Source organism: Lethenteron reissneri, chromosome 27, assembly GCF_015708825.2.
Source record: "Lethenteron reissneri isolate LAM-NWPU_2019-01 chromosome 27, ASM1570882v1, whole genome shotgun sequence".
Taxonomy (NCBI): domain Eukaryota; kingdom Metazoa; phylum Chordata; class Hyperoartia; order Petromyzontiformes; family Petromyzontidae; genus Lethenteron; species Lethenteron reissneri.
In genome coordinates, this window is record NC_083805.1 from 16,452,372 (window position 1) to 16,465,714 (window position 13,343).

At 50.0% G+C, this 13,343-nt stretch overlaps 1 protein-coding gene across 1 annotated transcript in view; it reads left to right on the forward strand.

Annotated features, from left to right (window-relative positions):
- The window catches only part of LOC133348463 (EVI5-like protein), a 40,980-nt gene that overhangs the window by 6,942 nt on the left and 20,695 nt on the right, over positions 1–13,343 (forward strand). The window contains exons 3-8 of the mRNA XM_061561278.1: positions 4,536–4,768; positions 5,086–5,233; positions 5,785–5,869; positions 7,862–8,001; positions 10,204–10,278; positions 11,639–11,764. Of these exons, the coding sequence (XP_061417262.1) occupies positions 4,536–4,768; positions 5,086–5,233; positions 5,785–5,869; positions 7,862–8,001; positions 10,204–10,278; positions 11,639–11,764 (807 nt within the window). The remainder of the gene's footprint in view (positions 1–4,535; positions 4,769–5,085; positions 5,234–5,784; positions 5,870–7,861; positions 8,002–10,203; positions 10,279–11,638; positions 11,765–13,343) is intronic.

Genomic DNA, 13,343 nt, shown 5'->3' on the forward strand with positions numbered 1-13,343 from the left:
CACGCGCGGACTCACCGCTCTCACCTCTTGCTGCTGTGCGGCCCGGTTCCTAACAGGCCACGGGCCGGTAGCAGTCCGCGGCCCGAGGGTTCGGGACCCCTGCTGTACATGATAGGGATGGCGTGCTTGGGTTAATTCTCTGCGTAAATTACGGACTGAGAAACGGAGCCAACGATGCCACTTGTGAGCTTACCGACCTCAAGGCTGCCCCAGCTACAGCAGCCGAATTTAACTGCCAACTTTTTACCTGGGCAACACCACGGGAAGGGGACTAGAGTCAAGGATGTAATGCATAGAGTGAGAAATATGAACGGGAAAGAGGAGAGAGAATGGGGGGAGAGGAAATGGTTGGGAAAGATATGGAAAAATGGGAGCAAATGGTGATGTAGAAGAGGCTACATCAGGGCCTCAACGCTGTTGTACAGAACAGCGTCTGTTTTCCCGGGGGGCGGCTGGGACGGGACAGGGATTCAGAGTGGGGGGAGTTGGGTCACACAGAAGTCACGTGATTTATGGGAGGCTTGAGCTGATGAACGTAAATAGATGTTTCACCTGCAATGTACATTTAGAATGAGGTTTAATTCGGTGGCGCACAGCACCAACCCCCGCAGCAACATCCAGTGTGCATGAAGGACATTGCATTGATTGTGGTCCACAATAACACGGGGGTGTGGGTCACAGGTTAGGTGACGGGGAGTTTGCGGTAGATAAGAGTGGCTTGCTGAGTAAACTTTCCAATGATAAGCAAACCGCTGGCTGGCTCTGATGCTACCGGGGAGGGGACACTGCTGCCGCTTCGTTGAGTGGCTATAAGCTTGTAAAGTCATTACAGGTTGTGAGAGTGACTGACTGCTTGCCTTTGTCAGAGGGGGTTGAGTGGTCGAACAGCTCGTGTTCTCGCCATGAAACAACTGGCCCCGCCAGAGGAACGTGGAATGGTATGCCTCCTGGCTCGTGAGCCGTAAACATGAACTGAGCACTGCTCCCACTGCTCATTTGAGAAGGAAATCGGTGCCGTTTGACTGTCACTCATCTACCACTTTCCCAGGTCGTCCCTGTGGAGGCCCTTTTAACTCGGCAGTGTACAGCCTGCTGTAAATGTGATGTGAAAAAAATGGGCAAGTGCATGCTCGTTCACAATTGTGAAACGCGTCTAAACCAACTTCAGGAGGTCAGCCCATGCGAGCACAGGGCTGTGCTCATCTCGGTTTACGGCCCTTCTCGAGTGGTATACAATTTCACGTTCCCGTTTCATCACGCGGGGGCCAATCACTCCAAAGTGCATCCACCGTTGATGGGAGTGAAACGTTTCCACAAAGTGGTATAAATTTTTTTTGATCAACTGGAGGAATGAGCGGGACAGGCTTAGTCAACCTCGACCAGGACTGCCACTCGTGATGTGAGGGGAGTGCTCCAAGAAGACTTGCTCACACTTGCTACATGCGATGCACACTGTACTCCTTTCTCTGGCTGTCATGGGCAGAGCAAGGTATTGATAGGGTCACATGAGTGCAAAGTTGGCACACACACACTTAAGAAACTTCCATTAATAAATTGAGCACAGGATAAAAAGCAACGTCCCCAAGAAATTGTTGTGTCTCGGCTATGGAAGGTCATTCAAACGCGTTATTTAGCTGTTAAGATGACAACTCTCATAATCGATTTTAATCGATTAATTGAAAGTATTGCTCATGCTGCAACAAACGATGAAACTAAAGTCAACATTTTCCAGCGATTTGGGCAATGCCTCCCACTTACAGGAGGTCCTTCTCTGCTCCCCATATCTTCCCCCACGTATCTATCAAATGTATTCATTATTTACTTAAACCAGAAAAAAGCCTGTGAGTTTCAAGACCTCCAATTTAGATGTCGTTGAAATGGAGGAGTTCTGCGTATTTTCTCTCGCGGTGCATCGACTTGCTGGCCTCGAGATGCGGTGTGGTTTGTAGGAGGTGACGCGGGGCCCAGCGGGCCACGCACTTCACCGCGGGTCGGGGTTTTCACGGTTCGAATCCAGCAGCCGCCCTGCTCGGTCATCATTCCGAGCGTCATAGTGTGTGCAGAAATGCGTGCCGTCCACTTCACAGCGGATGCTTCAAGATCCCCGTGGCGTCTTTGGCAGGGGGTGTAGACCATTTTTTGCCGGCGTTGTGGTCCAAATTTGGAAAAAAGCCACCACAAATTAATCAATCGGGATGGTAGCATTAATCGGGCCCCAACAGCAATTGGAACCGTCCTGAAAAAGAGTAATGAGACGCCATGTTGCCTTCCTGGGTAAACGGTGGTAATAATAATGTATGTATGTTGAACTTCTTTCACACCATACGTAGCCAGCCATACAAATCGGAGGTGTGGAGGAAGGACAGCAGTTTTTAAGAAATTGGTTTTCAATTTAGACTTGAAAATGCATAGCTACGGTGACGTCTTAATAAGCTCCAGTGGCTTTGTAATAGATAATAGGGCGCTTTGCACAACGCTGGGATTGGAATAGACCAGCGTTTATTTTGATAACGCTTCCCCGTGGGGATGTGGTGCTGTGTGCGATGCCCCTCGCTGAGTGATGTGGTGCGTGGCTCACTCCAGGCAGCACTCTGACTGATAAAGATAAACACCGTACTTCCATCGTCTGATCTGCGGGGGAACACCTTTGATGATTTAAAATATTGTAATTGTCAGAGACTACCCATAATTTCAGAAATAATTAATAAATAAAATGTGCAATATCGCTCGTGTAATATCTATGGGTCTGGTTGCAATGTGGTCATAGGTGTTCAATTCGCAATCAATAAAGTTAGTACCGCTTTGTGCGAAGTCATCCATGGAAGCGGGTCTCCTGCCATGTAATTTGGTGTTTTTCCACCTTTGGCTCATGTCTGCCGATGCATTGTGGGAGCAGCCCTGGCCACGCTTTCCCCACTGCCACGTGGGTGCTTGGGAGTTTGGTGTCGAGAGCAGCCTTCCCCACCGGCCGCGTGGCCTCCTGTGCAAATGGGAACTGGCACGAGGTGCTCCCGATGTGCTTGGAGCGTCGCGGCAGCCCAGACGGAAATCTGCGTTTTGATTCCTGGCAGTCGTCCGTGACTAGACTGGTTTCTCCAGTGAAGTGTGTTTGTGGTCTCGGTTGGGTTGCTTTATAGCTCATCGTATTCCTCCAGCATCGATAATGATTCTGATTCCGACTCTTTTTGCGGAGCACACGAGAGGTCACATGATGGAGCGGCAGGGTGGCGCAGTTTTAACGCAGGGGTAACGCTCGCTCATGCCTCGCAGCAAGAAGGGGGCCTGCATTCGATTCCCGTCTCGGGCGCCTTCCAACGAAGAGTTTGTATGTCCTGAAAACCCGAATTCTCTGGTTTTCTCCCATAGCTAAACAAAAACATTCAACACAATTGCTATTGGCCAAATATCTCAATCACTTAAAAAAATCCTGAAAATTACTCAATTGGAATCACACATGGCAACATCACCTCCCGCAGCGAAAAACTTTGTACACTTCTGAAAATTAGTCTTGAGATTTTGTGAGGTTTTTCCTGGATAAATGAGCACAATGATAATAAAATAAACAATGCCACGTGTGCTGCTAAGTGCAAATAAGAAAACTGTTTAGGTGACCTTTAGAAGCAGTTCTCTGATGTCAACTTCTGCAGGCTCTTCTCGAAACGTGTGATGTTATACTGCTCCCCTGCGAGTCTCATTTCATCTATAACATAGCGCGAGACGTGTAACAAAAAACGTCATTTATACGACAGGCGGTTATAGCTCTTGAGTGATTTCCATCGTACAATGTTGACTGGTGGCTTGTTTTTAAAGGAACGATCCAGGCGTGTATAATATGAATCTTCTTTTTCATGGCTGATGTAGATGCAGAGAAACAACTTCAATTTCACATTCAAGCCAGACAACCATTATCTTTGACCTATGGCTTTTGATCTAGTTAAAAAAACATGCATGAATCGCTTGGCCATGCCCATCGCAATGAGTGGAGTGGACCCCCCCCTGTGTGGACAAAGTGGGGCATTGCACCCGATGTAGACTGTGGCTGGGTGGTGGAGGGCACAGCCTGACTTGACTTGATCTCACTCGTGCTGGAAGCTTCATGAGCGGTTGTGTTGTCGGTGGCACCGTCTTGTTAGGGATATAAGTGAGAGAAACATTTGTTTACGAATGTAATTATTAAACGAGCTGACCATCCTCTCTGCGCGCCTGCCCAGGTGGGGAGTGACAGTGTAGCGATTAGTGCACTGTGCTACGAACCCGGCGACTCAAGTTCAATTTTGCTCACGGCCAACACCAGTGACGATTATCTGAATCTGTCCTGGCCCTCCCCTAGATCGACTTGGACTCAAATTGGTACCTGGTGCGATGTAGTAAACATTGCCACTTGGGAGACAATGGCGGCCAGGTGTGATGCCGGCCACCCACCACCTCGTGTGCCGTGCCGGCCTTCACAGGTGCTCGCTAACAGCACTTGCCCCTACCAGTCTGTTAAGGCTACACGGGGGGGGGGATCTTTGTCTCTGTCTGTGTGTGTCCAGGTGGCGGCAGACAAGGTGACGGACAAGCTGTCTGCCACACTCTCATGGGTGAGGCAGACGGTGACGCAGACGGTGACGGCGACCGGGGCGACCCCCTCGGTCCCCTCGGCGCCGCATGCCGGGCCCCGACCGCACGGGAGCGAGCGTAACGGCGCAGCGGCAGCGGCGGCGAGGGGGGGGGCGCTCTCCGCCGAGGACGAGGAGCTCCTCTCAAAGCTGGAGGAACAGAACAAGTAGGGGGGGTGGGGGGTGCACGGCGGCGGCACGTGTCCGTCCACCCGCGTTCATTCACCGGGCACACGCGTCGCTTGGCCAGTTGGTCGTGGCACCAACACAAAAAGCACAAACAACAGAAAGTTATCGCAACAACAAAGAACCCCCATGGCTTGACTGGGGGTTGATACAAATCTGCGTTTGCCTGTGGTGCACCATGGTGTTCTGCGGTATTCCATAGTGTTCCGCGGTGTGCCACGTGTCTACGGTGTGGCGCGTGTGTACCGTGGTGGTTTGCTGTGTGCTGTGATAATTCGTGGTGCGCCGGTGTGGGCAGGCTGCTGCAGGCGGTATCGAGTGGCCCGCCGCCGGCGGGGGGGCCCGGCGAGGCGGCGCGGCCCGGCGAGGAAGAGCTGTGGGCCGTGTGGGGCGGCCTCGTGTCCGAGTGGCAGGAGTCGCGCTGCCACAAGGATCAGCGCGTCAAGGTGCCCCTCCCTCCCCTCCCTCCACCCCCCCGTGTTCTTGTAGAAATAGTGTGTTTGCGTGCACGTATACACGTGCGTTTGTGTCCTCATGAGCGTATCATTTTGTGCGTGTACGTGATTGTCATATGTATATTTGCCAGTGTGGGCGCCATGGTGGTGAGATGTTAACTCCCTCGCATGGTATGCAGGAGGTCGTGGGTTCGATCCTGACGCCTGCTGCTGTATATTTGTCTCTCTCCCTGTGGTCGCGTGGTTTTTTTTCCGGGTCCTCCGGTTTTTCCCTTCATATTTATAAACGTGCGTTAAGAGTATTTGGCTGCTGTAAATTTCCACATGGTCAGCCGCTTCGTTGAGCCATCATTTGTGATAGCCAGGTCACTTCTGAAAAAGACCTATATAGCTTAGTGGGCCTTACCTGGTAAAATTAAACAAATTTAGTTCATATTTGAACTGTGTTTGTATGTGTTTGTTTCGTTTTTGCGTATCCGTGTCTCTGGGTAAATTTGAAGTGTGTGTGTGTGTATATCCATGTATGTGTGTGATTCATGTAGGATCTTGTCCGGGAAGGAATTCCGCACCATTTCAGAGGAATCGTCTGGCAGCTCCTGTGCGATGCTCAAAATGTCGCTGAAAAGGGTAAATCCTCTCCCCCGATGACCCCTCCTCCCTGTTCATCGGCACCATTTCCCAACCTCGGAAGATGTCTCTCGGCAGCTGAGCGACACCAGTCATCAGCACGATCACCACTGTGCCAGTCTGCAAGGGAGTTGACGGTTATTTTACAATAGGCCACTCGTAAATTATGCAGTGTAAAGTGGACCTTGGAGATGCTGCGACGTTTATATTGCAGGAACGGCTGATTGTGCTTAGGGATTTAGATTAAATTACAAATTATCCCTTTCCCGTTCTTAGATGTCGACAAGTCGCATGGTGGGTCCCTTTCACCGCTGAACCTCTGAACACTTAATCAGTTAGCATTAATTTTATTTAAAGACATTGTACTCACCACTGAGAACTGTAGTGACACGATTGCACTCTTATGATAGGTGGTGCCCAACTGTGCCACACGCCCTCCCGCATGGCCTTGTTAGGGAGCCTCGGTACCAATAGTTATTTTAGTTTTTCTTCCGATTCGTACAGGTACCTACACGTACGTCATCGGAACGGAATCGGGAAAAACTCGAATGTGAAAGGGTAAAAAAAAATCCCCAGAAATAAGTTTTTTTCGCAAATGTTTAAAAACAGAGCGTTTAAATAATTCTGAGCTGTGTCAGCAGGTCGTGGGTTATAACGGTAAATAAACAGCTTGTGCTTATTTTCAGATCCCCGGAATAAACTGATTGCAGTGGCCACCTGGACCAAGCGAAACCCTGGGCCGGATTCAATTTCCCCAAGTGTCATGAGCAGGGTCATGGCCTGTGCATGTCACGGAGTAGAAACCGTTGTGACTTGAGATGTCTTTATCCGGGAGGGTCTTGGTCAATGGATTGATCAAGTGTTAATCTAGTTTGTCAATGAAACCAAACACCTCATTTCTTGATTTTACTTACTTCAAGAAGCAGACGCCGTTGGACATGATAATGACTCCATTTAGCCCAACATTGTATCATAAGAGTGGATTGACAAAGACCTTGTAATTAATAATGCATTGGCTGGGTCATGTAGCCCGCATACCCAACCACCGCATGCCCAAGCAGCTTCTGTTTGGCTGGAGAGAGGGGGCTAAACGGGCACGGCACGGGCTGGAGAAGAGATGGACTGATGCGGTACGGGAGGATGTGGAGCTGAGTTGGCTTGCCGAAGACTGGTACCAGCGGTGTCAAGATCGGCCTCTATGGAGGAGGCTCGTGAAGGATGCTGCTACTGGGCAGCTGGAAGCAGTCGCCCTCCAACGACAACGGAGGGCAGAGGAGCGACGCTCACAATAACGAGCAGAGCGCCCAGCGACTAAAATGGAGCAAATCGGCACAGTAGGGGGCACAGCTGGTGCATCTGCCAGTCACCTCAGTCGGTCAACCCATAGCACCTGGGTCTGTCCCGTGACCTCGTGTTAGTGAGCCTTCGGCACTTCACGTGCCCTCAGTGCACCTGGCCTGGCACAGGAAGTTGGTATTGTAGTTTCCTTAGTTCCATACTCCACACTACAAAAGCCTTGTCTTGGCAGGTAGCATTGCATTTTAGATCGCGAGACTTCCGTTCTGGGAGTTCCCACCATTCGCTCAGGGCCACCACTGGGGGGTGGAGTGCCAGGCGATTGCTCTAATCAAGCACGGAGACACTGATATTGACACAAGAATTATTCATAAACTTGAGAATGCTCGTTCACAGCCAAACCTGTAGGTGTGTGTTCAACGTTCGGAGATGTGTTCTTCTGATTTTGGGATTAGTCTGAAAAATTGGCTCCTGATATATTCATCTAATTGGCCTATCCACATGTTTGTTTTGTTACGGATTGATCCAAGAACATGACTTCACTGGAGATGACGTCACCTCTACCAAGAGTGACGACACGTGGCAACGGGTAACGTCACGATTATTAGCACAGAGGCACGCTAGCAAGTCCATGACCCGTGCCTAGTATGCAGTACGTGCAGAATGTGTATTTTTCATGTCACGTGTGTTCGACAGATCAGTACAGTGAGCTCCTGAAGATGGCATCTCCGTCGGAAAAGCTGATCCGGCGAGACTTGGCACGGACCTACCCAGAGCACGTGCTGTTCCGACAGCCGGACGGCCCCGGCCAGGAGGGGCTCTTCAACGTCATGAAGGTGCCCGCGGGAGTGGGGGGTGGGCACAGGAGGGAGGGAGCAAAGAAACCCCGTGTAGCCTTAACAGACTGTTGGGGAAAGTGCTGTTAGCGAATGGAACCTATGAAGGCCGGCATGGCGAACGAGGGGGTGAGTGGCCAGCACCACGCCCAGCCGCCTTTGTCACCCCAGCAACGATATTTACACACCGCACCGGGTACTCATTTGAGGCCGAGTCGACCTAGCGGAGGCCCAGGACCGGTTCAAATAATCGTCACTGGTGTTAGGCGTGAGCGGGAATCAATTTCGGGCTACCGGGTTCATAGCGCAGAGCGCTAACTGCTACACTAGGGATCGCAAACAGAGATAAAGATCCCCGTATAGCCTGAGCATACTGTTGGGGCAAGTGCTGTTAGCGAGCACCTATGAAGGTCAGCACGGCACAAGAGGAGGTGGATGGCCAGCACCACGCCCAGCCGCCTTTGTCACCCCAGTGGCGATGTTTACACACAGCACCAGGTACTCATTTGAGGCTGAGTCAACCTAGGTGAGGCCCAGGACCGGTTTAGGTAATCGTCACTGGTGTTGGCCCTGAGCGGGAATCGAACTCGGGTTGCAGGTTTCGTAGCACAGCGCACTGACCACTACACGAGGGATCGCATACACTCACACACGCGAGGTGTGAGTGTGGCCGGGTAACTCGTGGGATGATTGCGTGGTCGGACTGAGCCAGCACCACTGAGACCCCCCCCGCATTTACGCTGCTGTGACATGCAGGCCGTGATGGAATGTCCGACCACAACACAATAATGAAAACGTTTTAAAAAGGGAAATGATCAAAAGTGCAAATAAATCCTCATTAAAATCAAAACCTTGGAGGAGGCCAAGTGGCTCGGAGTTCAGTGTGCACAGCTGACACCGCTGAGAAACCTGGATTTTAATCCAGGCAGCCTACCTGTGATTAAACTAGGTTGTCAAGTGCAGCCTGGTTACCATCAACTGCACAAAAAACCTATATAAAAATGTGTTCACTTTAGCTAAAACTATTGATGGACATTTATTTTTAGATCAGGGTGGCTGGGAGAGTGCCGCCCCTCCTTGTGTGGATGAGATGTTGCCTGGCAAATTTGTTGTTAGCAGTTCTGCGACATCACCTTCAGCAGACTGCTCTGCTGCATGATATAAAACCGTTTTCCCAATTCGGATAAAGCTGGGAATTTTTTGTACGTAGATTTATATGTATAAAATGAACATCGAATTCTCTTTCAAGAATGAATGAACCAATAATATGGCGCTATTGCCTCCTACATGCTAACCATCATGCACACAGATCCTAATGTTCACAGCTTCCCGAGAGCAAATATGTGAGCAACAGCAATGAATAGAAATTCTCAACGAGGCACCCGTACTACGATGGGCACAGTGCAACAGGATGATGTGGGGCAGTTCACGATCGCCGCAAGAAGTAGCTGGCAGTGCCAGGGCAGCCTCTGGATGGGGAGGGAGGAAGGAAGGAGAGGGAGGTAGGGGAGGGCTTGCTGGGTAGGTAGCGTTGGCAGCCTTCCCATAACAACTTGAGGTGGAAGAGCGATGCTAACGAGCAGAGCAGCGTGCATATTAAGTTGAGAGCAACTTAAAATAATGAATTATTATGTCTCTGACCAGATTTTTAGACGTTCAACTAATAGAGCTTAGTGACCTCTAAATCAAATAAAGGACATCGTGTGATTAAATTCTCACCGGACCAACGTTTGCGATACATTTTTTGCTGTAATTCCGGAGTCTTGCTGCAAAATCGACTTGTTTCAATGGTCTGTCAGTTGATTATGAGTAGAGGGTATGTGTGTGTCTATGTACTGTGCCAAGTTGGCACAGTGCGGAGCGCAGCTGGTGCATCTTCTAGTAATCTCAATCGGTTAACCCATGGCACCTGGGTGTGTCCCGTGACCTCCTGCCAGCAGCGAGCCTTCATCACTTGGCATCACGGCCTCAAAGTGCACCCAGCCTGGCACAAGCAATGCGATGACATCACTACTGCTTAGTGGCGAATTGGTGGCTGCCGCTGTTGTCGCTTTACATGTGTGTAACGCCGTATCTGGCCGCACGTTCCCCTTTGCCCCTTGTATGCTGCCTCGGCGCGCATGAAACGCACGACGCCATTGTTGACGGCCTCCACTCCTCGTCGCAGGCAAATGAGTGTTGCTGTGCGTGCGTGCCGTGTAGGCGTATTCGCTGGTGGACCGCGAGGTCGGATATTGCCAGGGCAGCGCCTTCATCGTCGGACTTCTCTTGATGCAGGTGAAATGCCGACATGTACATATGTACCGGCGCGCGCACCACTTGCAACGCACGGCACAGCCGACGCGATTCGGTATGGGAACTTGTGGATGGACCTGGCGATGCGTATCATCTGCATACATTACATACAATCAATTGTCATCTCGCGCAATTAGATGCATTTATCGTGAGCGATATAATCCGTCGTCATTGACGAGTCCGGTGCACGGTGACGTGCGTGTTGAAAATCCCTGCTCCCCCGTGACAACGATTTGGGGTCAACACCGCCTGCCTCATGCTTAACAAGCAAGAAATTCAACAGCAAGGAGAGTGCAGTTGTCAATCTGAAGTAGTCCCCACCGTCTGCAGTCGTCCATCGGTCTACAGCAGCGGTTCTTAACGTGGGGTGCATGCACCCCCTGGGGGTGTGAGAGTTGGCCGAGATTTTCGGAGAAGGTAAATCATCGAAACCCAAATTAAGCAAGGGCACGTAAGTACAACTGCTTTGTTTCATGAAACCTATGTATTTATTAAGATAAATTGTTTTACTATTGAGAACCAAAGGGGTGCACATCTGCATTCAAGGCTAAGAACCACAGTTGTCTTTCACTGCATCGTCACTTCTGCTGCTGCTGTCAGTTGGTCACATTTGCTCAGATCTTCAGACAAGAGGATCATGTTTTCAGTTTTTCAGGAACCACTGATAGTTTTTTTGCTGCATAATGCTCAAAGGCCCAGTGCTATTTGCGCTTGTGCACCACTGGCATCATCACCAGATAATTGGTTACACGTACAGCTCAACTTCCAATACAACTCAAGGACCCAGCACGTGGCCTGTTGCCAATCTGCAGGTGCACACACTGATGACGATTTACCTTAACAATTGACGAGCCCTGGTGGTGAGGAGGATGACGTGGGGGGTGTGAGCGTTGAGCTACCTGGCAATGTGTCCCCTCGCCGCCCAGCAGAAAGGCTGGTGTTTTCTCCCACATTGTCATAAGTGCCCATGATCCCGGGAGATGTATTCACGAAGGGTGATCGTAATTGATGATGTGGGATTGGATTGGGAGCCGTCTGTGGGTGAGGGCCTGAGGTCTGGTCAGCGGCATTCTGGACTACATTGGCTGCGTAACACAACAAGTATAAAAGCTCGTGCGTCGCTGTGAGACATGGGTAATTATATAAATAAAATATATTTTGCAGAGCGATTAATGAAAGTTTGTTTTATTTATCTACATATACAGTGCCCTTTGTAAATAAATTGTGCTTGCCTGATGTCTGTGTGAACTGGTGTCCCCCTGCCCCCCTGTCCCTGCTTCCCTCTGTCTCCCTGTCCACGTTCCCCCGCGTCCCCCGCATCCCACACTTGTCGCCCCCATAGATGCCGGAGGAGGAGGCTTTCTGCGTGTTCATCCGCCTCATGCACGACTACCGCCTGCGTGAGCTCTTCAAGCCCAGCATGGCCGAGCTGGGGCTGTGCATGTACCAGATCGAGAGCCTCATGCAGGTGAGGGCCTCGAGCACACGAGGAGCCCCCGGGCGCGCGAGGGGACCCCGGGAGGCTCCGTTGCACCGCCAACAACTGGCGCATTGCTCCCATTTAGGTGCAGCCCTGCAAGTGCTCGATCACGCCACTGCTAGCGGAAGGACCGCCACTAGAGGGAGCTCTAGAGAGCCCCTCTAGAAGGTATTCTTTGGCCTTCTCTTCCACGTTGGCCAGATATCTGGGAAGAGGTGGGAGTACCCACACTTTACCTCACCATACAAGACCTGCCAGTCGTCTAACTGTATTGCCTGCTTGCACATGGTTAATGTGCTTTCGTGTTTAACTGCGTTATGTAAATTAGTTTCGGTGATGTATCAGCTTGGTGCTGTGTGTAATCATAATTCGTACGACGTTTTGTTACAAAACTCGGCGACTTGTGAGTTTTATTCCTGGCCACAGCTAACATCGGTGGCCACTGGTACCTGAACCGATGCTGGGTCCCTGCCTTCACCAATCCTCACTGATCAAGGTGGTGAAGTATGGTCAAACAGCCCCCGTCATCAACATGGTCTTGGGAGGCCGTCATCCAGCAGTGTAGATAATTATTGTTCATTTGTACGCTCGGTAGTTAACTTTTTTGTGTTAATGTTGAACATCGTACGTTACTGACACGATGTGTTTTGGCTGGTCTCCCCTGCAACACACACTTTAGTGTCGCAGTGAGCCCCTTTGCCCGTGTATAAATAATAAATAACCCGGCATGTATTTTTATACCCAAACTGGACGGATCAATTAGAAGCGCAGAAAGGTCATTGGAGAATAATTTTCGATAATCCATCCAAAGTGAATTCAAGCTCATTACACTCGCTGAAACCGGACACATATCATTAAACCCATTAGGATCAGAAAAAAAACTCATTTTTTCTTGATACAGCTGTATAACTCTATTAAATTCGTTCCATCCAATGACTTTAAACCACGTCAATTAATTCACAATTTGTAACCATAACATGGACAGCAAGGGATTAAGGGGGAGAGAGACTGTGCCTGGCCTGTCGATATGGTACAGTAGGATACCGTTTGTACTAGTGAAGGGTATTAAATGTGACTGCATCTCAAGGCAATGTACAAATACAGGACGTGGACATATCAATGGGGCTTGAAGAAGAGGAGGGTTCTTAAAGATTCACGTCGGAATGCACCGCTCCCGCTCGTTACCCCTCTCTCGCTAGACTGGTGAGCTTGGACGCTCTCGATCGCTCTCTCGTGTTGAGGGTGCGTTACGTTGAGCTAGTAATACGTCATCTCTTGTTTTTGCAACTCCCACTGTATTCCGGGTTTGTTAATGACGAAAACAAATGCTTGTATATCAAAAATATATATGGCTAGGGGTTTGCACGGAGGGTTATGAACTGCTCTGTGCATGGACCGCATATGATTGTTAAACAAAGAAAGTCTTTACTCTTAGGTTTTTTCGGTGAAGTGACGTAGGTAAAAAATTATAAAAGTAAAATAATAAATGAAAATAAAATTAATCACTTGATACAGTAATTTTAGCTGTGACGTCCCACCTGAAGACGAGACTTGTGTTGCCTTCGAA